Genomic DNA, 26133 nt, shown 5'->3' with positions numbered 1-26133 from the left:
GACCCCCCCCCCCCCCCCCGCAAGAAAGAAACAAACAAACCCAAACCCAAACCAACCAAGTGATCCTGACCAGAAACAGGCTAATTTAAAAAGTACTAAGGTATTGTCTGATCGATAACACTCAACACAAGCTGCATTTCCAGAACTAATTCATGCATTGATTTTCCCATTGATTTGCAGTAAGTGCTAGGTTCCTAGCTAGATTAGCAAAGGTATTTAGATATTAAACTGGAGTCATTTTAGTAGTCTTAGTCACAGTACTTAAATCCAGTTGATTTATTGTTCAGATTAGGTCTCTACGCAAGATGCTGTGATCCCACAAAGTCTCTTGCTACTTTTTGATAGTTCAGTGAACGCGTTTAAAAATCTGGTTTTTTATGCCCCAGTTGCTTTGAAAATGAGGTATATTCCCCAAATTACTCAGGCTTTGCAAAGCCTGTTAAAACATGGGTCTAAACACCCAACCAGGTACCCTATGTCAGGCTAACTGGGGTTTCTTCCTGCCTGGGAGTTAAGGTTCATGGCTTGGTGTTTCAGTGAAGTTTCTAAATATTTTTACAGCTTACCACCAATCTGTTAAAGGATTCACAGATTCTGAGCTACCAAAGACACGGGGAGGCTATAGATAAAGTGACCAGCTGTATCATTGACAGCACATTTGGGAAACATTAACCAAAAGTAAAAGCCTTTTATAAGAAGGCCATAAAATGGCAGGAGGAATTATGTTTTTCCAAAGTTAATAATTGACTTTTGTTTATTTGACTTTTTATAAAACACTTTTTCCTTTCTCTCCTACAATGGATAAAACCTATAAAAGGCCCAGCAAATTGGATTCAGCCTTTTTTTTTCACACTAGCCATGCTTGAAGGCTGACAAGACAGAGCCCAACAGAGAAGCTTACCTGAGGAAACCTACTTCATTGGGAGGTTCTCAGCCCGGACATGAATATGTTGGTCCACCTCTGGCTTCTCTGTGGTCTGAGCGCTGTCGTGACCCCTCAGGATGTCACACAACAAGCCCAAATGTTTCTAGAAGAGTTTAACAAGAGGGCAGAAAATATCAGCTATGAGAGCTCCCTTGCCTCATGGAACTACAACACCAACATCACCGAGGAGACTGCCAGGAAAATGGTAAGTGCTCCATCCTGCGGGTTTTACTGTTGTTTTAGGAATCTGACCACTACTTACTAGTTTATTTTGGTTGCACTGAGGTTGGCTGAAATTGGAGTGCTACTTCTTTGGTAGCTGTGGTTTAGGTTCAGGAGGGTAGGGGGGCTTCCTTTAACATAGCAATGTCTCACTGGAGGTGCCTAGGCCACTACCAGCCTCTACAGCCTAGGGTTGGTGCTTGGGCTGCCCTTGCACTACACGGGGATGGCTGGAGGCTGGACTTGTCCCTAGCCATTGCCTTGAGTCAGCCCAGGTGAGCAGAGGGAAAAGGCAAGGGAGCGCTGCATGTTTGGCCCCAAAATCTGAGCTGGATGGAGAGAGATGCCTTCTTCTGCTCAGGGTCCGCCACCACCAGTTCCTCCCGGCATGACGTTTCTGTGCGGGGCCCCTTTCCTCTTGGAGAGGGCACAGCCTGGAGAGGATGGTCTCCTCCCAGGGCCCGGGCTAGGTGCTGCCTTACGGCACGAGGGAACGGGATCCGAATTTTGTGCCCACGCGAGCTCAGGTCTCCCACTTTTCTTAAGACTGAACTAACACTGGACTTTTTACTGACATGGACAACGCTCTCTGTTCTCTGTTGCTGAAATTGTTTTACTTCTCACTGAATATGCAAACATTTTCTGAATGTAGGCATCCTATTAAATGTTTGCTGATGGTTTTATATAGTGGTCCACACCCTTTACCCAGTGGGGGACCTTCACCCCTGCTCCCCATCACTCTTCTCATAGTCAGGGCTGTTGGTAGACTGCCTGGAGGTGTTAAACTGGGAAAAATGAAGGGAGATCATGGATTTCCAAAGGCCAGTAGTGCAGTTTGTAGTACAGTGGTCTAGTACGTTGGTTTGAAAGTGAATTTCTATCTGCAGGAAGGACCACAGCATTTGTACCTATGCTATCCTGCAACATAGTTCTCCCTGCTTCTCAACACCAACCTCTAGCTGTCCCAGCCAACAGGGTCTCTAGGCAAGTACCGTGTTTGTCAAGAGCAGTCAGCCATGATCTGGCTGGTTACCGATTCTGCCATGCCTCAGCCCAGCATCTCGTAACCTTGGAGCCTTTCAAAATGAACAAAACCACTGTGAATTTTGTAGCTGTGTGTATTTTAAACTTAACTCAAGCTTTAGAGGAAAACAATTCAGAACATAAAAATGAAGCTGAACATCCTACATCTACTTTTGTGTAATGGTTTAAGTCTTCCACTTTGTGGTCTTATAGCTTAATTAAAACATGGTTTAATATCGTATTTCTTAATTAAAGCAAGGAGACTGGTTGCTGGAAGAAATCCTAATGACTAATCATTGTCATTCTGGAATGTTTTCCAAGGCACCAGGTACTTAAACTGTAATGTTTCCAAACACGTAAAATGAAAGCCCCATATAGTACTTTCAGCGTTAATGAGATGATAATAAAATACATGAGGAGATACCAGCAATAAGAACCAATTAGTCCAGTGCTCAGGGCGAACGTTTTCTCTCACTTGATCTCTTCAGTATCGCTGGTAATAAACCCACTGCTTCCCCTCCTCCCTTTCTGCTGGAAGAGCAGAGTTAATGAATACTGTCCCTTCTGGCTCCTTCCCATCCATTTTCCTTGTAAACTGGGCCACAAACCACGTAACTATTCCTCTGACTTATCAACCAGTTCCTCTAACTGGGGAAAAACCAGACGGCAAGCTAACTTCTTTCCCCCAGCTTTTGTAGCCAAAGAGCCCCCTTTTCTGCCCCGCCGCTCCTAAGGCACCTCTCCATCCCTGCTCCGGACAAGGAGTTCAGAAACAGATTTGCACAGTGATACTTTTCCTCTGTGTGCTTGTCAAGCTCTTGCCGACTGAGCTTTGCAAGCCGCTGAGCAGTGGCAGGGCGGTTTGCTCTGCTCCTGTGAAGGGGGGAGTTTGGAAAGCCTCCCGGTGATGGCTGCCCTCCTGCAGAGGGGCTGCATGGGCAGGGGGAGACACGGGGATGGGACTGCCAAGGGCTTACTTCTGCCACCGACTCTCTCCACCGGAGCCTAAAGCAGGTACGGTGGGTCCATCCAGCACGGGGCTGGAAAACCCAAGCACAGCCTTGGCGAAAGCATTGGCCTCGCCATGTGTTTGCACAGGGGTGAAGTGTGCCTGAAAGAGCTCCTCAGGCACAATGTGACATTTGTGTTTCCTGATGCCTCAGCAGGGAGGGACAGGCTTTACAGGTACCCTCTCCAAAACCCGGGAAGCTCTGGCATAAGCACAATTAATTAAACTGTCCCAAGGACCAGGTTGATTAGTACTGTTCTTGTTGCCATTTGGGATGGGTGCTGATGGTGCTAAACTACGTACAAACACATTAAAAAAAGGTGAATAAGAATAAGACAGTTCCAAATCCAGTTCTTATGATGCTACTTTGTGCACTGAAATTTGGGAGTTTCACGTGTCCTGGTATGTAATTGCAGCAGTGGTAAAAGCAATCTCATGCAAAACATTGAGGTTTTGCATGCCCAATTTAGGCATCTGTTTAGAGCCTCCTATGCCCAAGTATAATCTTTTATTTACCAAAACTTAAGGAGAAAGTGATATTTGCATAATGAAAAGATTCAGTATCAATATCTTGGCTGCTGTCTGTCACTGCCACTGAAGCAGAAATGGGGAATGACATCTGGGTCACAGAACTCTTGTGCCCTGGCTTGTATCTGGTTTCTGTTAGGCACACGTGGGTGAAGAAAAGCACTAAGGGAAGAATATGGGGTGATTTAGAGTAGCAGGGAACACAGCTGGGTGATGCTGGATCAGTTATAACAAGCACGGTGGGAGGAGACAGTCCTGCTTTTTGCTGTTTCCAAAGAAAAATGGTTATCTGGATGTGTGAAAAAAACAAAGCCAAAAAGTTCTCCAGCCATTTCACTGAGCAGTGCAAGTGCTCAACCCACAATCCAGAGGTAGTCTCCACAAATGAAGTTCTCCCCAGAAGTAATATTTTTGCCCACTGAGTACATCAGGCTGCTGCACTCTTTCGGCAGAGTAATTCAGGGTTCGTATGAATCCCTTTCAGAACGAGGCGGGCGCCAAGTGGTCTGCGTTTTATGACGAGGCCTCCAGGAACGCCAGCAGCTTCCCATTAGCCGGCATCCAGGATGCTCTCACCAGGCTCCAGATCCAGGCTCTCCAGGACAAAGGATCATCTGTGCTGTCACCGGAAAAATATAGCAGAGTAAGTTGCTGAATGTAGCTCATTTTTGTTGGGTGATTTGAGCTGCCTCCCACAACACCCCCGAGTGAGGGCACAGTGCTGTCGCCACCCTGCTTGTCTTGGGATGATGCTGTCTCCCAGCATCGGTATGGAGAGTGTACCTGTACAAGGTGCTCATAGCAGTACAAGACAGGAGGGGTGGCCTGGCTTGAATGATTCCCATTCAAGTCAGCAGTTTTGCCATGTAATCCATGCAATGAATTTCAAACACACGCACGCCTCAGAGTTGTCCTTGCACAAATGGCCAGATTAGTCATAAGAGGAAAAGGGGACCTGTGGTAAGTGCTTGGCTAAGTCCAGACCTAGAGCAATGAGCAGAAGGAGATGGGTGAAAGGACATTCAATGAGACAAAAAGGTGGAGGTGGAGGAAGTCTTTCTTTCTCTGCACGTGTTGCATTATCAAACTGTGAAAAAGAGGGGATGTTTCTATGCAGCGGGTACCCAGGGATGCCTGAAATTGGGGAGGGTTGGTGATCGCCTTTCACAGAAAGCTGCTGAAGGCCAACAAGATTTAGCAAGATTCATAACAAGATTTGACATTTCCACTGACAAGTTCGTGTAAAAGGCATGTATATGGATAATGACTATATGTGGAATTGGAATGAGCAGCTATGCAGACTCAAAAGGGATTTATAACCAAACACTTGAGGGTTAAATTAGTTTCCTTTTGCTGGAGATCAAATTGAAACATAGCATTGAGTTAGAGGATCCTACAGTCCTGATTATAGAAGGACCCTGAGATTTTTCTGCTGAGATCAGCAAAGTTAACCACCGTGCAAGAAAAGAAGTGGACTGGCTGGATCTCCTGTCTGATCCAAATGAGATGTGTTTCTGGAAAGACAAATTACCTTGGTGGGAATGCTGACAGTTCATACAAACTTGTATTTATTTTGGAGCACAGCAGTGCACTGATGGTAATGCTGTCTCTGTTGAGGAGGTATTTTCTTCAGTATCCTGTTTAGACACTTGCAGTTTCCTAGATAAATGGCCTTTGGGGCTGAAATTGTTGATTCTTGCCTGAAAAGTGACGTTTTGTACAGTCCGATGGGATTCCATAGGTATATTTAAATATTCTTCACTGATACGAAAATTTCCCTGGGCACCCACTTATTTTAATGCTAACAGAGATGAAGTTAGAGCTAGTCATTAGCTACCCCTCCCACTGACCACTCTACATAGTTCTGATTTAAAGCTTTAAATGAGAAATAGCATAGTCCTAAAGGAAAAGCTAAAAGTGGTGCATGTTTTTCTTGAGGTATGGAAACCTGAAAACATAAAAACAATAAACACAGAGCTATGTAGCATAGCTTCTGAGATAAAGCTGAATGATTTCAGATGCATTTGGCCTTCAGCTGACCCAAGACATGAGCCGTAACTTCTCTGGAATGGAGTATAAACAGATCTATGCAGTCAGTGTGATGCAATGTTAAAAACCATAAGCAACAGTCAGGCTGGCAGCATCTGCAGAAGGGGCCCTTTTTGCTGCCATTCAAAACCATGATCTACCTGGAAAGTTTAGGTGGGTCCACGCTTATGGAAGTGCATTGCTAAACTTCATTGTTTTATTGCTGCTGTATATTGATAGCTCTCTCGTGACAGTCTGTGCTCATTAAATCCAGAGCTCTGTCTGACTGGATATTAAGGACCTGTAGATTACGTCATGTATTTGGGAGATTATCTGTCTTTTCCAGCTAGGTCCTGGTTCAGTAATGCATTTAGGCAAATTCTTTCATTAATCTCCACTGAGCTTAAACATATGCTTAAATGTTAAGCTGGTGGGTGAAGTGCTCTTAAGGAATTAGCATAATTGGCTGTTATTTTGCACAGAGTGGGTTTCTAACAGGCTATCTCACATCTAACCTGCAGCTGGGCACTGTGCTAAATACAATGAGTACCATCTACAGCACCGGGACCGTCTGTAAAATCACCGAACCGTCTGAGTGTTTGGTGCTGGAGCCAGGTACGGTACTAACCACTGCCCCTACTGTGTCCTTTACACTGAGGGTTCAAAAAGAAAAAGCCCAAGGGTGGCTCCTGACTGCAAGAGAACAGGCTGTAGTTTCAATAGATATTTCCTGCTATCTAAAGTTAGTCATAATTTATTTGCACCTTGCAGTTCAGGGACCTCCAGCGGGCCTCCTGCCCATGAGACATACTGTCTCCTACTTGCAGTAGACAAAATTTGGAGAGGGCTGCTCAGCTTGTGTGACAGCCTGCCTGTCACCGGGGGTTTGCCTACATCAGAGAAAGTATTTTTTCCCCTGCCATCAAAGTCTTGTTGGACTCAACGTTGCGTTGAGGCCAGTCCCAAGAATGCTACCAACTTAAGGGAAACTAATGCAGAGAGAGCATTTAAGGGACTCATGATCTGCTCTGTGTATCTTAAGAGAGGAAGGGGAAAACCTTAGATCAGAAAAGGATGCAATGAAATAATGGGATATTTCAGTATATCAAACACAAAGTGTTTTCTTCTTAGTTCATGAAATTTCTGTCGCTTTGGCTCATTTGCCTGCTGTGAAAGAGAAATAGTTTCTGCTTTTTCAAGGCCTAGTACTTATTTTTTTGTTCTGACAGGTCTGGACGCTATTATGGCTAACAGCATGGATTATCATGAGAGACTGTGGGCCTGGGAAGGCTGGAGAGCTGATGTTGGCAGGATGATGAGACCATTATACGAAGAGTATGTTGAACTTAAAAATGAGGTTGCAAAGCTTAATAGTAAGTCACAATTTTTTTTCTTTTTTCTGGCTTCCAGAAATTAACAAACATACCACAGTCTTGCACAATTTGCACAGGAATTCAAAACCCATACTTTTTTACACATTGATGAGCAGCGCTTTGCACATGATTTGCTCTTGATGTGCACGTCACAAAATGAAAGGCAATGCAGAGAGGTGCCATCATTGACCAGATCAGAGGTCTGTCAGCAGCCTGGAACAAAAGGGAGATGTCTTTGTTGGCACCTTTCCCAAATGCCATAATGTATCAGTGTCCTTCATTACATACTGCCTTACCCAGAACTGCACTGCTTGTGACTTACGGGCAAGCACACTCAATTTAAACAACTTCTGAGTGCTGCTGAGTCTTGGCGACGTCTGCTCTTTTCTATCGGCCTTGACCTTCTTGCACCAGCCACAAGCAGTGGTACATTTATAAGCATTATGCCCTAACTGGAATGATCAGATTTGGTAGGCCTGGGCCAGCAGATGCAGCCAGGTGCTTAAAAAGGATTTTGCACTAAGGGATGTGTGCTTCCAGTCAGAGGTCTCCACACAAATCATAGGGAACTGTCTTTTCAAGGAACAATGGCAGGTGGCTGCTAATTTTCTTTGGGGGTCTTCTAAAATAGCTTCTGAAGTAGCTACATCATCTGCCTCTTGGCCAAACTGCAGCTGTATCTCCTTGTTTTGTGAAAATTGTCAAGCTGGAGCTAGACACCAGGAATAAGAAATTATAGTCCAAATAGTTAGGAAAAAACCAAACGTTAAGAAATGATAATTATGACCTTCCTCCATACCACTAAGGAAGAGACCTCAGCTATGAGCCATTTCTACTCCAGGCTTGATGGAGCTCAGTGGACTGGAAGACCTAGTGGAACTGGGAGCTGAATTTCAGTCCCGGTATCTACACCTGCCCTGGTGGTTTTGTTGCTGGAGGAGGGGGCCCGTATTCAATGTCCACCAGCTTATACCTTCTGTGAGAACCCCTTAGTATCCAGCCTGAGCAGAGGCTGCCCTCCCTCATAGCTGCAGGAGCTCCAGTCAGGAGTGACGATTTCCTTTGACCTCCATCTCCAGCTGGAATGACCCCAATTAGCAGATAACCGTGATTGCAATTTCTGCATTTCTTGGAAATCTCCCATACCTGCACGTTCATGGGACAGAGCCTTGGGGGCGCACTCTCCTCCCCCCTAGACCCAGAGCATCTCGCGCTTTGCCGCTTTGCTTTGGGGGAAAGGCTGCAGGTCTGCATGGGATCAGCAGAGAACTGCACTCCTCCTGCAGACCTGAGCGGTGCCATGTGTGGTGTCCTGATGTGACACATCCATGCTTTACAGGTTATTCTGACTATGGAGATTATTGGAGAGCAAATTATGAAGCAGACTATCCAGAAGAATACAAATACAGCCGTGACCAGCTGGTCGAAGATGTGGAGAAGACATTTGAGCAGGTAGAGGCAGGAAAAAGCTCTCACCTAGGCCACAGGGTTGTGTTTGGTGATGGTGGGCTCACGTGCCGATGTTGTAAAGGAAGACAAGACCTGCTCTAAACTGGCTAATCTCGGTCTACCTGGGGTTAACAGACGTTGGGAGACATACATGACATTTTTACCTCTGCAGCCATTCTAGGACCAGCTTGGTCCCCTCGGGCTGCACTGTGCCAAAGGCTGGGAAAGAGGGAGCTCTGCAGATCCATGTCTCTCCTCCAGGTAGGGCCCATGGGGGGAGGTATGTTTCCCATGGGGTAGATGGCATCCTTGATACTCCGCATCTAAAGTTAGCAATGCTTCCGCCCTCATGCCTGAGCAGGACTTCTGGGGCTAGGATCTGGACTCAGTGCTTGAGCCCCGAGGCAGGGGGCAAAGCTCAGCTGCAGGTTTGGGGTGCACTTACCTGCTGAGAGAATTTCGTCAAAAGACACCTTCGAGGCTCTCTGTTTAGGAGGGATGAGTGGCGTAGAGCAAAGAGAAAATAATTTGTTTCCTTCTCCTCCTCTGCCTCCAGATAAAACCTCTGTACCAGCAGCTGCATGCTTACGTGAGGCACCGGCTGGAGCAGGTCTACGGCCCCAAGCTCATCAACTCCACGGGATGCCTTCCTGCTCATTTGCTGGGTATGTCAACGCGGCCATGTTGCGCAAGCCTGACTTTGTACACAGGACAGTCACCTTCAAGGCACGCGGGAACAGAGTAATCTGCTTGTTTAATCAGGATATTAACAAATGGGTTACAGATAAGAGAAGGGGAGAGGAGAAATGAAGAACTCCTCCCTGGCAGAGATGACACAGGTGTTTAGCAGCAGAGGCAGGTAGGGAAGGCAGGTGTCCTAATCCTCGCTGGAGCTGGCGGCACCCAGCTCAAAACTCTAGCACTGGGATGGGGCATTTCCCTCCCCTCTGCAGCACTTGTCTTCCTTAGAAATGAGAGTTTCAGAGAGACTTGTTCTTCCTTTTAAATTTTATCCTAAGCTCCCACATTTCATAACTTTGCTTTCAAAGCACGCAACATGAAACTGCTGTAACTGTAATGTACATGAACATGGCAATGGCAATCACATGGACTAACAACATGGATGTTCAGTTGTGAACAGACCTTTAGGAAGGTGATCAGTCCTGAAACTGTATTGTACAAGAATAGCTGAGCTTGGGGAATAAAAGGATCTTTGATCTGAGTTTGACCTATGCATGACTTCCCAGAACTGCTCCTGTCCATATCTGGATCAGACCTGTTTAGATGTATAGGAGTCCCTATTTATGACACTGCACAATTTATAGAACTGTCTGACACTTTTGAACAATATGTAATCAATCATTTAAAGTATTTCTGTGTTTCTCTCTTTTTTTGAAGGTGATATGTGGGGTAGATTTTGGACAAATCTGTATGCCTTGACCGTTCCCTATCCAGCCAAACCAAACATTGATGTAACTTCTGCAATGGTTCAAAAGGTAAGACATGCCTTTATGCAATGTGCATTATGTAACAAATCTAGATGGCATAAAAATTATACACCACATGTCAGCTGCTCTCTAGAAAACCATAGCTGCCCTAAGGCAGACACAGCGCCAGCAAAGCATTGCTTTCTGCATCCTTTTTTGCTCTTCACCTTAATGTGTTCATGCATTTTCCACTGTACCTTTTCCCTTAGCTATTTTTCTCTCTTTCTTCTCCACCCTCTTGGACTGGCTTAATCTTGGCTCCAAGTCTATTTTCCTCAGAGACACCTACCCATTAAGAGATGTATTTTGTACATATAAATATTTCAGGACTCATGGAGCTGGCTAGTATCAAATATGACCTTTGCCAGCCATTACCATAATCAAATAGTTTGTATATCACAGGGGTTTTTTTGTCAGTCTTGTTTATTTGGATACAGCTAGGAAACTGCAATGCTGCCTGTTATCTTTAGATAACTGCATAGCACCACGGGGTCTGTGTTTGAGATGTGTAGTGCTAACAGCCGTGACAGCACCTTTACCAGACCAAGAACATGGGTGAAGATAACTCTCTGTAGTCTTGCCTAAGTTTCACTCCTTTTATAAAATAAAAGGTCATTGGTGGAATTTGATTTCTGAAATGTGATTACTTACCTGAAATCTACCCTCCTCTCATAGGGAGCACTCCATGCAAATGTTATGCTGGCAAGAGAAGGAACAGCTAAATTTGATTCATAAGCAGTTTGCACAAGTCTGCATTAATCTCACCTCTATTTTACAGTACTGACCCCCTTGTAGTCATAAATTTGTGTATATTGAAGTTCCACCGTGAGGAGGGAAGCATTACTTACAGAGCCTCGGAGCAAAGGCTGGACTCGTCCTTGTTGGTGAATGTGTCCAATTGAGGATTCTCATCCAACTGAGCTTTCTGCGAAAACTCAGTCTAGTAAATGCTGAGCTCCTGCTATGTAGAATAATAAAACTGCTGAATGACAAAAATATTCTGGACATTAACATGCAGTTACAATCTGATAAGCAACTCCTCTAGATACATTTGCCAGGTTTTATGGTTCTGGCCGAGATCTCCTCTCATGCTTATCTGCTGGGAGTGCAGCTCCACTCCCTCAAATCAGTTGTCCCCAGCTGAAGTGGCTGAAGGGTCGGATCCCAGATCTGACATGCTACTGACAGGAATGCCTTTTTTATCTTCACTACCTTATCTTTTATTGAGGGCTTCTCTGGTCTGGGTCAGGTGCTATCTGCTGAACCTCTGAGTGCAGAAACCTATTTTGTTTGTGGGGAAAACACTTAATTTCAGTTCCCAGCAGAATTTACAGAAGTGCCGAAGGCAGACACTACCGTCTTACTCTCAGTAAGTCAGGTGCTGATCTGAAGTCGCTGGGAGATAAATATGAAGTCAGCTGCCCTGCGTTAAGCTGGCTGTCGGGAACAGGCTCCGTGCAGAAGCAGTGGTTAATGGTGGCGTTGTCTCTTTCAGAAATGGGATGCAATGAAAATATTCAAATCCGCTGAGGCCTTCTTCACCTCCATCGGCCTCAACAAAATGACTGAGGGCTTCTGGAATAACTCCATGCTCACAGAGCCGGCTGACAACAGGAAGGTTGTCTGCCATCCCACGGCGTGGGATCTGGGGAAAAACGACTACAGGTACTGCAGTTACTATGACCCCTTTTTATACCATCTCCTAGAACATTCATATTTTCACTAAAGGTGCATCATGCCGGTTTAAGTTATAATTTTTCCTTATTTATTATTTTTTTCTGGCTCATAAGAAGGGAAAGGAAGTCAAGAGAGCAGGGATCTTGTGGGACTGTAAACCTTTCTGTGTAACTTTTTCTGTGAAGACCTAAGGACTACTCTCAAGTTTAAGCAGAGAAGTGACTATTATTTATATGAATTAAAGAAATAATGACTATGTTCTAGGGCTTAAGGAATAAGCAGAAATGCGGGTGCTTGTGGATACCAGTGAGATTTGTGCACACCTGCACGTTCTGCAGCAATGGCACAGGGTCCCCGGGTAGCAAGTGAAAACCTCCTGAGAACCCACCGTCTATTTTTAGCAGATATATCCAGTTTAATGAAAATCCATCAATCATCTCTTTCATATTTGGGAAAGAAGAGGGACAGCAAATTCCCACACAGTGAAGTCTCCTGGGGCAAATTCTGTCCCCTCTTGCAGTCCCCACGGTTACCTGGGGGAAGAGGCTGGTCCCCAGCACAGCCTTAGTGAAAGCTGCCAGCCTCACACCTCACACCTCAGCAGCCTGGGGAAGGTGAAAGGAAACCCTATTTGGAAGAAATTCCTTTATTAAATAGTACCTACACGAGGATGAAGTAGCAGGAGTTGCTGACGCACAGGTTTTTTTACACTACTATCTGCCTAAGTTTGATGGTGGGTACTCACTCCAACACACACAGTGAGTTTATCGCCAAGTTTCAGAGAGCAGCTACTTCTCACAAAACCAGCAATTTTCTCTTACTCCCAGTACAATTTCAAGGTGGCTGAAAGTGTTTCGCCGAGTTCCCCTCCAAGCCTCGTGCTTTCAGGAGGAACTGCACCCCATGCTAGGATGTGGCTGCCCGGGTTTTGTGAGGGGCGAGGGGTGTTTGCAAGCTCTGGAGGCTGCTTTGCCCCGCAGTTGCGGCAGCCAGGGCTCAGGCAGCAGCTGGCTGGGCCACTGTCTCTCTAACCACAAACACTTTGCTCTGGTGCACAGGATCATGATGTGCACCAAAGTGACCATGGATGACTTCCTGACTGCGCACCACGAGATGGGCCACATTGAGTACGACATGGCGTACTCTGCGCAGCCCTACCTGCTACGAGGCGGCGCCAACGAGGGCTTCCACGAAGCAGTAGGTGAAATTATGTCACTTTCTGCAGCCACTCCTCAGCACTTGAAATCTCTTGGCCTCCTAGAGCCAACTTTCCAAGAGGATGAAGGTAAATAAATGCATAAATGTTATATATTTAAGTGAAAACACTTGCAGGCCTTATTTTGTAGCAGAAGATTGTGTCTGCAAACTGAGTGATCAACTGAGAGGCTTCTGAAAATCTTACCCCACTAGCTTACCAAAAATACTATTTTTTTCCCCAAATCACATCATGAAGCAAGGATTACTACTTTATAAAGTTGCTACATAATTTAGAAACAAATAGCTAGCACTTCATTACCTTCAGTACTGAACAACTCATCCCAAAATCTTCATAGTTCATTTAGATGAGCCTCCAATAGTCTTTCCAATTTCTGTTGCATGAATCTGTACATATCTCTACCAAGGTATGTATTTAGCAGTTCAAATGAAACTGAAGCCTTGAGATTTACATCTCCCACGTAAGTGCATATTGAGTGGATGATGTAGGTAGGCCCTCATTATAATGCAATTTGTCTGGCTTCCCGGAGTATTACCTTGTAAGGATGGAGATGTACCAAAGTCTTCATCTCAAAATTCCCCAGAGCTTGGGAAGGTTTTCAGTGGAGGATAATGAAATGTAAATGCCAAAGGGCTAGGTTATTTAAGAGGTAGGGGGAAAAGAAAGAGAGACAAAACTGTATACAATACCTAAGTGATCTTTTCTCATTTTTTTTTAGTAGTATTCTTCCTTCCACTTTTTTCTTAGTGAAAATCTGTAATTCAAACCAGATGTAAGCATTAGCTGTAAAAGGAAGCAACTTTAGCTGTCTAATCAGATACTAATTGCTACAATAACCGTTACCTTAACTGCTTCTCTCCTCAGAAACTGAAATCAACTTTCTACTCAAACAAGCACTAACGATTGTTGGAACAATGCCTTTTACTTACATGCTGGAGAAGTGGAGGTGGATGGTGTTTAGGGGTGAGATTACAAAGCAGGAATGGACGAAGCGGTGGTGGGAGATGAAGTAAGTTTGAGAAACAAAGAGGATTTTTTGCAAATGAACCTGCAAAACCAACCCTTTGTAGTTACCCAACATGCTGAGGTGTCTGTGCCCCTGTAGAGTAGGATCTGCTCTCAGGGTATTTCTACAAAGCCTCGTAGAGTGCCAGCTAGAAACACCCAGCGTGGTGCAGACAACATCTCACAAGCCATGTATCCCCATTAGCGCTGTGTACAGCCCCGGGCAGTTTACACTGCTTCTCGGCAGACTTTCTCCTCATTTCTAATGTGAGCTTCTCTGATAAAGAGAAGCCCATGGCCTTCACATGGGATATTCCAGATCCCAGGATCAACATTGCCGTCCCCCTGACGCATGCCCCAAGACATCTTCGTAGCTTAAGTACAGCCCTTCCCTAAGTCTCATCAAGCATATGCTCTGGTTTGCTCCCCACTTCCTTAAGGACAAGTGGAAAGTGAAGTTCATCATACTTGCCAGCCTGAGAAGCACACAGATCTCAATCTACCAAATATCTGTGCACATGTCTCTGCTTTGCGTTTCCTCCCCATTCTAGAGTGGTTTTGGAGGCAAATTGTCTGAAAGACTCCAGACTGATTCTTTCCTTTCTTATGTAGTAAGATACCACTTTTCTCAGTCAAGAAAATACAGTTCCCTTGGCAAGTAACATCCAGAGGTGCCTTTTCAGATTATGCCCACCAGCCAATCTATTTTCAGCACCTTGGAGCTCAAGATTAAAAAGCGGTTTGATTCAGACTGGAGCCTGTCATTTCCCGGGTTGGTTAACATGGGGGCAGAAAAATGCAAAGAAACCAAACAAGCCCCACACTGCAAATGGAGTCTGCACTCTAACACGAACACAAACAGTGAGCCTCCATCAGCATATAAAATGTATAGTAAAACTTGATATAAGCAGGCCTCCTGACCCGCTGTAAAAATCAGTCAGCTTCAATTTATTCAAAAGTAGCAGAGATGTCAGAGAAACGGAAAATGGCAAATTGTTCAGGGAAGCTTATCACATCTGTTGTAGCGGCACTGCAAAGCTCTCTGCTGGAACAAGACCTTGAAATACAGGTTTAAGGAAAATATTTCCATGTGAGCTTATTACCATTTTCAGAATTTGGGGCATGGGTTTGTTTCCATAGTACTGCTCAGGAAACACGCTCTCAGGAGAGGAAAATAAAGAGAAACCTCCTCTCCAGCCCAGTGGCACAGCAGGCCATACACCTTTTGGGTCACCCAGTCTCTGCGTGCACTTACCCAGCACAAAAATGAAAGTGTTAGTCTCCAAACTCGGGATGGCCCAGGGCATGAGGTGTGTGTGTGAAGCTCATGTCTTGTAGATTATTTCACACCACTAATCACTCCCTGCACACCCTGCTATCATACAAATCCCTTCCTCACACTATCAGTTTAAAAGCAGCTTCTTCTCTGTGGAGCAGTACTCATTTGGGGTTACTGGGAGCTGTATGGACTTCTTTTTGGAAGTGAAAGAGGTGCCCATATCAGACAATACAGAGGAAGAGCAGAGTCAGATTATTTTTCCTTATTATCTATTAACAGAAATCGTGTTTTTCCTTCATCCCCAGGAGAGAAATAGTTGGCGTTGTTGAACCAATCCCTCATGATGAAACCTATTGTGACCCTGCAGTGCTGTTTCATGTGGCCAATGATTACTCATTCATAAGGTAGCTCAGTGTTTAATTTATGACTTACATTTTGGGTACAGAACAAGCCCCAGCTACCTAAAACATCTACTGGAGAGTCTCAGGACACAACCTTAGTTTGTTTAAAGTCCTGACTGAAGGTCACTGATTTCAGTGGAAGTTTTTCTGTGGACATCAAGGACTGCTCCATAGCAATCTCTGAGCAGTGAGGAGGCTACTGAGCTGCTTGCCGAGCAGAGAAGCTTCATGCTGCCATCAAACTGGTGGGAGAACATCTGTATGAGGTGCTTGCCTCTTGGGGAGGCAGAGTGCCCCCTATCACTGTCACTTGGGCCATGCACATGCAGCCCTGAAGCAACTAACTCTGGACGTCCCTCCATGTCCCAGCCATCTCATTTTAGAGGGCTCATCCGGAGTGGAGAGTTGGGCCTTAAAAACCTTGCTCGCTCCTGGTTTATGTGGCAGCAAACAGATTTGGGGCTCTTCTGCTGCATTTGATCTTGGCATTTTGTTAAATCTGAGTCAGCGTAGCCTATAAATATGAGCTGGCCTCTCTCCCTGTGGTGCAGCCTCCCAAGCAGGGGCGCCAGCTGACACAGCAGAGCTTTCCAAAGCCAAGGGCTTGTGAGTTTCCTTGCCAGATGACTAACAAAACCTGTGCCTTCCTTCTCCTTGCCCTTCCTTTAGGTATTACACCCGGACCATCTATCAGTTCCAGTTTCAGGAGGCACTTTGCAAGGCAGCTAACCATACTGGCCCTCTTCACAAATGTGACATTGCCAACTCCAGAGCAGCTGGTCAGAAGTTGAGGTAACAAAGCAAATTTCTCACACATAATAAATCAGAGTATAACAAAGCCTAATTCATCCTTGAAAGCTTCTGGAGTCAGTGAGGTTGCATCAAGAATGAACCTAGCTTGAAAATTTAGCATATATCTACTCAGTTTATTTTGACAAGTTGACTAAATTTATATCCGCTGAGGATCTAAACATCAAAGGTTTAATTGCCTGTTAATGAGAAAATGATTTATTTTTATTAATAGGAATGATGGGAGGAAGGAGGGAATTCAGAAGCAAAAAAGAAAACTTCGATACCGATGGCAAATTTTTTTGCTAGATGTCTAGATGGAACATGGCAATAACATATATTACCTCTCCTTCCACATACACAGAAAATTGCTTGAATTAGGCAGATCCAAGCCCTGGACTCAAGCACTGGAAAACGTAACAGGAGAGAAATACATGAATGCAGCACCCTTGCTCCACTACTTCGAACCTTTATATAAGTGGCTGCAAAAAAACAATTCTGGCAGATACATTGGTTGGAAAACAGACTGGGCTCCATGTACGTACGGCTTGTGGGCGAATTAAGGACACTCAGTAGTCCTCACAACCCTCGACCAGCAAAGTCCCTCTCTCTTGTAGCTGTTGAAGGCTCTTCTCCCTAGGGAAGCAGGGTTATGTGAAATACACACCGAGCAGTAAGTTTTACTCATGGGAAGGCAGACTGGCTTCCTCATGGCCAAAGCTGGAGAAGTCAACACATGTGGGGTTTGCCACAGCCTCACCCAGTTTTCAGAAATAGAGTTTATTTTTTTTAATAGTGGCAGCGCTAAGAGTGTGGGATAGCTGTGCAGAGGGAAGAAAGACCAGAGGCTTGGACTTGCATGGCACCCGCCTGAGGGCGGTGTGCCTGTTCTGCAGGGCTGGGAGCCACCAGTCCTGGGAGCCAGAGGACCCTGAGCTGGGGGTGTAGGGGCAAACCAGTACAGAAGAATTACTACTCTTTTGTTTGCTGTCATGTGCTAGTCAAAGAAGGGAGCTCAAGGGAAGGAAAAGGAGGAGACCATGGAAAAATGCATTTGTCAGCCTATTGTGGTGACATTGAGTGTTGAACCACCCAGGTTATATACATGCAATCACTGTCAGTACTGGACAGCACTTACAGTGCTGTGCCAGTCTCTAATGGTGGGATTCACCTAAGCAGACATCAACATCTGCATCTGAGCTGCTTATTCCCAATGGTGAGAAAGAGTCATTTCCTCCAGGAGATGTCTAAAGAAGACCAGAGGACTGCACTCTAGATGTGCTCGCTCTTTCTGTCTACTACAAAGCCAGACTTGGGTGACTGACAGCTCAGATGCGGATGTTTGCGGTAAAGGTGGCTGAAGGGAAACAAGACCAATCCCACCAAGCTGACCAGGGGGAGCAGGGGAACCTGTAAGGAAACTCTAGGCATCCCAACATTTCCCAGGAACAGACTCTCTATCGCTGCAGCTCTGACATGGCCCTTGTTTCTTTTTAAACCAGATTCTGGCAATGCCATCAAAGTGCGCATCAGCCTGAAGTCAGCACTGGGGGACCAGGCGGTAAGTGTGTTTGCGCTGTGGCACTCTTCCCATCGCTTGGGCTAATGTTGTGCTAATGGCTCTCAGAATATAAGGCAGGGTATAGCTGATCTTTGTCTCTGAAGAGAGGCATCAGCTCAGGTGAAGGGTTATCCATAAAAGATGTCTAGTCTGAGTTTGTGGTCAAGGCTCCCTCTACAATTAGTGGAGGGACCTCGCCAGGGAGTGATCCCACCCATTTTAAGAAAGACATCTCAGCTAGATGAGTTGAGTTATTCTGTGGAGGCACCGATCATTTTTTACCTGCTACAGGACAGGCCTGGAGGGCTAGCATAGGGGAACCCGTGTACCTGAAAATGGCTATATTTTTCCCAGCTTTGCTGATGTGTCTAAATAAAGCCTCTACCTAAGTTCTTCTGATTTCCATTATCATGGCTGTGGTGGCTGCTTTCAGAAGTTATTATTAGAGCAGCTACTTCACATTTAAATGTGGGGCTAAAGCAGAGGGGTTGAATCCCACTCTCTATTCTCAAATGCTCTTGATTTCACACTGCAACACTTCTGTCAGCATTCCTTTGTAGATTTTTGTTTGCCTGTTTGCTGTAATCTTTCCAGGCCCTGATATATTTGGCTGCCTCCTTGCCCTCCAACCCCTATGCAGAGACAGCTTTGTTATTAAGATTGTGGGGGGCAGGGCAGCTGCTCCTGTTTCAGACGAGGAGAAAGGCTTTCATTCCCAAGAGCTTGTCTGCTTTCCCCAGTTATACCAGCTGGTCCAATAAAATGTATTACAGCAACTGAAAAAACTCATCAAAGCCAAAGATGGCTTTTAAGATTTTAAACAGAGCATTGGCTTAGCCCATCTGCTTAACCCAGGCTGAAAATTTGTTCATTATTCTAGCTGTGCCTCTTTATGCTAATCTCACGGAGGCAGTGTAGAAGGCTTAAGTGCAGACACTTCATTCCTGTTAATGGCCATTTTCACCTTGCAGAACATTAGTAATTTTCCAAGAACGAGTATGTCATCAGGCAGGTCATTTAGACCTGCGCGTCGGAGCCTATTGGACTAGCAAGGACACAATACCATGGGCTCATTTTTCATATGAATTGATGCTCTCACTTCTATCACTCCCTCACATGCAAGCCCCATTGGAGTTTTATTGCTTCCTAGACCGCTGAGTCGAGTTAGATACAATTCAAAACTGATATCAACAGCATGAAAAGGTTCCATATGACAACACTTTTATTAGTCATTATGGTTAATGTTTATCTTAATACCATTTTTATGCTTGCCTTTTGCCATCATAGTCTTCTGTTGTGCAATTGAGCAGCTGTAAAACAATCTCGTACAGATTACTTAATTTGAATCATTGTATGGATTGTAGGTTCCTAAGCTCTGAAGAGCAAGCCATGCATTTTCCTCTCAAAACCAGTCCACATCACCAACTTGTAAGAAACCTTTTCCATTCAGTAGCCTTCTGCCTCCCCACAAATTTCCCTTATGCTGAGCTCCCGGGGACGTGACTCTGAATGCTGGTATGCCAGCAGCGGGTAACGGTACATGCATGAACTGGCATAGAGAAAAGGCAGGGGGAACCTCGGGCAGGAACCACAGCCCGGCTACACAGAGCAATACGATTTGGCTGCTTTACGCGGCTCACAGGGCACAGAAGCTGGGAACACGTGCAACTGTTTGAGATGTATTTTGAGTTGCTTTGCACCATTAGGACAGCAGAAAGCATTCTGAGTATGCCAGCAAATCTTTTTGTATTTCTGCTCTTTGGCATTGGACAGAGCAGAAAGAACCCCCTTTTCCGCAGAGGGAGCTTCACTGGGGGGGCAGTGGGAGCAGCTAGAGTGCACGCAGGCAGTCCTGCACCTCTCAGCTACATACCCTGGCTGTTACCAGCAGGGAAGATTCAACAGCCCAAAGTTCTGGCAAATTAAGCATCCAGACTCACAGATGGTCTTATGCCAGCTGTGCCAGAGCATGTGCTGCTGCAATTACCCTGCTAATTGTTTTCAGGCTGATGAGATTAAAGCTGCAGCCTAGCATCGCTGGATCACCAGTGTAGCTGATGAGACTGAAACACCCACAGCTTTGCTTCAGCTGGGGCTTTATGAAAGTGCCCTCTCAAGGGAAACTGCTACAAGAACCCCGCTGAACCGCTCGGGGTCTGTCTTATTTAAAATAAAGGGTTCCAGGAGTGTCAATCCCTGGACCACCATTTGAAAACGGGACCCCTCTTCAAACATTAATTCAAAATTCCCCACTGGGTCAATGTCATACGTGTGATTACATTGTAAAAGGCTGGCACACAAGACGGTGTTAGGAAATGGAGAGCTGTCAGCCTGCGGGCATTTTGACGTATTTTACAACGGAAAATCCTTTTTTGAATTAGAGGCCAGACTTACACCGTCTTTCAAATCACACGTGGGATCTTGGAGGGAACACATTATAAGAGAGCAGAGGCGCTTGGCAAAGCTCATTTCACTCTGAAAGGCAAAGCAGCCTCTGTAATGAACAGCGAGAGCCAAGGTAGGTTTCTGAGATGCCTAGGGAAGGCGTGTGCGTAGTCATTTCTCAAACACAGATGAGAAGCCAGCTAGGTACTTCCCATCGACACAGCCTGTAATGATATTTATAAAGGCACTTGAGAGGCACAGTGGCAATTAAAATACATTAGACTTAAAAAGACAAAATATACGCCGTGGAAACAAATAAATGATTAAAAAGCTGAGATGCTAAGTACAGAAAGCAGCAGTAGAGGAATCAAGCTCAGTTAGCTCCTGGTTTAAAAAAAAAAAAAAAAAGGCACTGCAGAGCCTAAAGATGTTGGGGATAAATGAAAAATTGAGAACCCCCGCACAACAGCATTGCAGGCTGTGACGGTGAACACTGCCAGCTGCCGGAGACAACAGCGGTAACAACGAGAGTGCTTCAGCGCAGGGCTTTGCCTGCCGCCCGGCGAGCAGTAGAAAGCCAGGGGCATTTGCCAAGGCAAAGGTGACTCGCAGCTTCAACCCTTGCTCGCGGGAACAGCCAGAGCTGGCAGAGCCCCTGCCCTCCGCACGCCGCCGGGATCGGGCTGGGGGCTGCTCTGCTAGCAGGGCCTTTGGGTCAGCCGCGCCTTTCCTGGGGCCTGATCCTGCACGGTATGACAGCAGTTTCTGCTCTTTCCTCCCGTGTATTTCTCTCTCTTCGTTTTATATCAGTGTCAAGAGGAGGACAGGGTTGAAAAATATAGCTGGGTTTTATAAAGCCTGTTACAACAGAGCCACCTTCTACCACACCTTCCCGAATGATACCTGAGAAAGTCAGGAGCTGTGTAAAACTCTCACTGACAGCATTTATAGGCATTCCTGCTCAGGTACCGTAAATGCAATCAAATCTAGGCCTTCGGGGAATAGAACAGATTGCCACAGAGATCAAATGGGAATTTTCTCTTCGTGCACACGCGGTGTTGCACAACAGACCAGGCTGCATTATCAACTCCTGCGGTGGTTTTTGCCCCGTGTACAGCTCTCAGCTCCTGCCCCAGAGAAGCTGTTTTTCACTTCCACTGCAAATAACTTTGGACTCATAAGGCAGGCCGTGAGGAACCTGCACACAGGCAGTGCATTTTTTATATCACCTATCTATTCTCCAGGGAAAAACAACAAATATGTGCCTGCTGCAGAAATACTGATGCAAAGAGTTTTTTACCGAAACAAAACAAACCCCAAGCAAAAATCCAAGCTCATCAAGCAAATAAATGAGCCACCTTCACACAACAACCCTATCTCAAAATTTTCTCCTCCTTGAAAGAACAGGTCTGCAAATAAAATTATGTGATTAAAACAAGATCTAAATTATGAAATCTTTAGACTTCAAACAGAATGCACAATATTTAGTAGGAATAATGTTGCTCCTGCTGCCTTTGCTCCCCATAAGGCAGGGAGATGGGTTGGGACTGCAGTGTCTTCAGCAGCCCCATGAAAAGGTACCAGAAATTGTGGAGGGACAGCATGATGCAGTGTCTGGCAGCGGGGATGCCTGCTTGGTTATTCTCCTGCAGCGCGCCCAGATTAACAGAGCTAAAAGGTTTGAGTAGGTTCCTGAAGTGCTACCATGGCACAAATAAATAATACTGAAGAGCATGCCAAGCATTACAGTTGCTATTTCTTTTTAGAATGATTTCTTAGTGTCGGATAACTTGCCATGTCTGAAGAATTTCTCTTGTACTGTTTTTGCAGTATGAATGGAATGAAAGCGAGCTCTTCTTGTTCAAGTCATCCATCGCCTATGCCATGAGAAAATACTTTGCAGAGGTGAAGCAACAGGAAGTTAACTTCCAGTGAGTTGCTTGCTTAATTGTGCTGGCTATGTCTATATTGCTTCTGGTTCACTAGCGGCATGAATTGGTGGAATTAATTGTGCCTTCTGTCAAATGTAAGGTGATAGCAAACAATGTCAAACATCAGCTGGTTGTAAAAGGCAAGATGCCAGTTTGGTTACATGCTGTCCTTCCTCTTCACTCTAACATGCTAAAGTTAGGTAACTTCAATGGATGCAGAAGGCTTTGTCTCCCACAGCTTGTCAGCGGTGGAAGTGAGCCTTGAGAATTTGTGCCCGACACCTATATGGGAACATCAGGGAAGATACACTGCTTAGAAATAAAAATTCTTAACAACGTATGTGTATGATACCGAATATCCAAGAGGTTTTGGGCCAAGGAAAGATAAACTTGTTGATTATAAAGCACTAGAATTCTGTGCAGACTTACTAATCTTATCTAGGTTCACTTACAAACATAAAATCTGTCATCTGAAATTGATTTTGGTAAGAGAAACAACCCTTTTTATTAGGTCTCTTCAAAAATTTTCAGAAGCTATCTACTTACTTAAGCTGTTTGATGTTGCTTTATAGAACATCAGTCATGTAACGTCTAGGATCTACTCCCAGCAGAATACAAGGAAGAAGGAATTTTTTTTTTTTCACGTGGTGCTTCATACATCACCTCATTCATGAGACCTGCCCCAAACACTCTCTGTTCTGCAGCTGATTATGTGCTTTGGAAAATTATGCCAAGGATTTTCTTAGGTATGGGGTAGACTCTCTCCATCTAAAGTGATGAATTAGCACATAGAAAAAGAAACTCTGTCAGGAAAATTGATTCCACTTCCCAGTTGAGGTCACTAGGAAGCATTCACTCAGCATAAACTAACCCCCGGCATTGCTGATCAAACACAACTGTTCACTTGTCCGAATTTAAAGCTAATGTAATCTCAACAATTAAAAAAACCTTTCCCTTCTGTTTCTCATTCAGGACTACAGACATTCATGTTGGGGAACAAACACAGAGGATCTCCTTCTACCTTACTGTCAGCATGCCAGGTAATATCAGTGATACTGTGCCCAAAGCTGACGTGGAAAGTGCCATCAGGTGAGATTTTGCTCTCTGGGAAAAAAAACAACAAACAACCAGGCGAAAGGGTGGAAGGCAAAGCAGTGCTCAAGTCAGCTGAGGCAGAAGGGGTGATAAGAAAGTCAGTTCTGCAGTTAGCATGGAAATAGTGGGATGAGAGAAACTGTTATGACGGAAAGAAAACAGTCCATCTATCTGATGGTTTCTTGGACAACAGCCCATGTGAAATGCTTCAGGGGGCTTGTAAAACTGTCTTAACACACAATTGCACCAAAAGTGCCATCAGGTGAGATTTTGCTCTCTGGGAAAAAAAACAACAAACAACCAGGCGAAAGGGTGGAAGGCAAAGCAGTGCTCAAGTCAGCTGAGGCAGAAGGGGTGATAAGAAAGTCAGTTCTGCAGTTAGCATGGAAATAGTGGGATGAGAGAAACTGTTATGACGGAAAGAAAACAGTCCATCTATCTGATGGTTTCTTGGACAACAGCCCATGTGAAATGCTTCAGGGGGCTTGTAAAACTGTCTTAACACACCTAATTGCACCATACCTTACCAAAAAATATGATTGCTCAAACTTTAACAGGAACTATCTTATATTCTGAAATACAGAGCACAGTAACAGTGTGTGCATGCATGTGTGCTTTCTTCCTCTCGTTAGTGAAAATTCAGTGCAAGAATTATTGTTAGCAAGGACTCCAGAATAATGATGGATTAGAAAGACAGCCAGATGTATTTGATTATACAGAAAAGAAGAGGTCAGAGCAGGAGCTAGTTCCCACTTACGGGTCAATGAAGAGCTCTTTCATAGCACAGTATGACACCACTGTAAGTCATTGCTGTAAAAATGATAAGTAAAATTGCAACTCTGCAGATGGTCACAGATAATGTACAGTGGGAAATGAAGAGGGCACAAATCTAAAAGCAGCAGCCACATGAGATGGGGTTGAAAAAGCAGTGAGATAAGTTGGTGAACCAAGGGAGAAGAATATGGCTATCAAACTCACTGCCTGGTTAGCACTCAATAGCAGAAGCAGAAGTTCAGGAAAAAACAAGGCACAGAAAATACACCAGGGAAAGGGTTTTAAGGGCAGTGAAAAACACAAGAATCAAAACTATGGAAGACTGTAGGAGGGAAACAGGTAAGATGTCAAAGCTGTGGTTTTCTGTCGCATATCCAACAAAATTATGGATAGCCAAGAATTTAGGGTAAAGAGAATGAGGGGCAAAATGCAAATAGAGAGAGAGATCAGAAGGTGTTTGTTTGCCTCATTTTGATAAATGTTAAGACTGAGTTTAAGAGTTCATACAGTGTCTGAACATGTCAGTTAAGCTGCAACAGGTTAAGGGCTTAAGTTACTGTGGTTGTCACTCACCACCCCATGCCAGAAGGAATATGGGTTTAGCAGTACCTCCTGTGCAGCCTTTCCAACTTCAGGAAAAGCTTGGCACACTGGAGATTTATAAAACAACTGAAAACTGTTTATTTCCTTCCAAAAAACGTATGAAACTCTTTGAATTTGCTCTTGATGGCAGGATGTCTCGGGGACGAATCAATGAGGCTTTCAGGCTGGATGATAACACGCTGGAGTTTCTGGGCATAGTTCCAACCCTGGCCACACCTTATGAACCACCAGTCACCATCTGGTTAATTATATTTGGGGTGGTCATTAGCCTGGTTGTCGTTGGAGTTATTGTCTTGATCATCACAGGGCAGAGAGATCGCAAAAAGTGAGTAATATTTTTGATACTATGATCATGACCACTGGGAGACGTCCTGATGATTGAATCATCAGGGTGCTTACAAGTAGGCTGCCAAATCTAACTGAAGCAAGTTAAGGAATTGAAGCTTATTATCCCGCTCCCATCAGCAGTGATAGCTAAAGGTTCAGCTCCCTGCCTTTCAGTGCACGGCAGCTTTGGCAGCTTAGTGCAATTTCCCCATCATCAGCAGTTTAACCAAGGCAGCTGGACGCTGTGGCCACAGGGAGCCACGGCATGGCCAGGCTTCTGCTAACCCTGCTGCAAGGTGGATGGAGCGGCCTGCTGGGAACACAGTGCCTTCTCCAACAGCAGAGTTGCCCACATTCATCAGCACCTGCAGTTTTCAATAATCTTGTTGGAGGCTGTCCAGTAACGTAATTTTCCTTAAATATTATTGCATTAACAGCAATATAGCTGGGTTGGTTTTCTATGTCTCTCCATTAATGAGGTTTCTAAGAACGTAGTAGGTTTGCTACAGTTCCCCTTAAAACCAACACAATTCCTTTTATATAAATATTCCCAGTTAAACACAGTATTATTTACAGTAGGGGATTCTGGGGATCCAGAAGGACTTGAACAGGGGCTTCTAAAATAAAATGAATTTTCATTACAGGAGAGCGAGAGAAAGTAAGAGTGAAGCAAGAACAAACTGTGAAGAGGTGAACCCTTACAATGAAGAGGGAAAAAGCAACATGGGTTTTGAGCGACATGAAGACACACAAACATCATTCTAGAAGACGTGGGTACACTAAGGGTTTCTGAGTTTTTTCAAATCACTTTTAACAATAGTGCCTAGCAAGGACCAAAACACTATGGATGTCATCAGACATAATGTCTTCTGGTTGACCATTAATCTACTGGTTCATAGACAACAGAAACTAAATCTGCTGTTTATGTGGTAACTAGAAAACATGCAAAAACTGAAGCTATATATGTCCTGTGGCTTTTCTATGAATTATGCGCATAATACTACACACTATTTATGCGGCTTTTCATAAGTAAGTGTGCTGCATCC

The 26133-nt window shown here is 44.8% G+C and overlaps 1 protein-coding gene across 2 annotated transcripts; it reads left to right on the top strand.

Annotated features, from left to right (window-relative positions):
- The first annotated feature begins 947 nt into the window (after nt 1–947).
- Nucleotides 948–25852, top strand: ACE2 (angiotensin I converting enzyme 2). Of its 2 annotated transcripts, none has more exons than XM_009276865.1 (18): nt 948–1130; nt 4192–4350; nt 6257–6350; nt 6965–7108; nt 8448–8560; nt 9114–9222; nt 9956–10053; nt 11540–11709; nt 12780–13006; nt 13802–13946; nt 15527–15625; nt 16292–16414; nt 16776–16948; nt 17914–17972; nt 22188–22288; nt 23261–23377; nt 24891–25085; nt 25732–25852. In XM_009276865.1, the coding sequence occupies exons 1-18, from the start codon at nt 948–950 to the stop codon at nt 25850–25852; spliced, it is 2430 nt and encodes an 809-aa protein (XP_009275140.1). The 2 variants fall into 2 exon arrangements, with proteins under 2 accessions (XP_009275140.1, XP_009275141.1); XM_009276866.2 differs by having other exon boundaries at nt 954–1130; nt 24891–25089; nt 25732–25840.
- The last annotated feature ends 281 nt before the right edge of the window (nt 25853–26133 follow it).

This window comes from Aptenodytes forsteri, unplaced genomic scaffold (assembly GCF_000699145.1).
Source record: "Aptenodytes forsteri isolate BGI_AS27 unplaced genomic scaffold, ASM69914v1 Scaffold273, whole genome shotgun sequence".
NCBI classification, from domain to species: Eukaryota; Metazoa; Chordata; class Aves; order Sphenisciformes; family Spheniscidae; genus Aptenodytes; species Aptenodytes forsteri.
The sequence above is the reverse complement of the archived record's forward strand: the minus strand, read 5'-3'. Positions and strand labels throughout refer to the sequence as shown.

Bases quoted from the DNA above. Each gene is read 5' to 3' on its own strand.
- ACE2 (XM_009276865.1), top strand. From the start codon at position 948: ATGTTGGTCCACCTCTGGCTTCTCTGTGGTCTGAGCGCTGTCGTGACC. The intron at 6,351-6,964 runs GTACGGTACTAA...TTGTTCTGACAG, and splicing joins GTGTTTGGTGCTGGAGCCAG to GTCTGGACGCTATTATGGCT. The intron at 16,949-17,913 runs GTACGTACGGCT...TTTTTAAACCAG, and splicing joins GAAAACAGACTGGGCTCCAT to ATTCTGGCAATGCCATCAAA.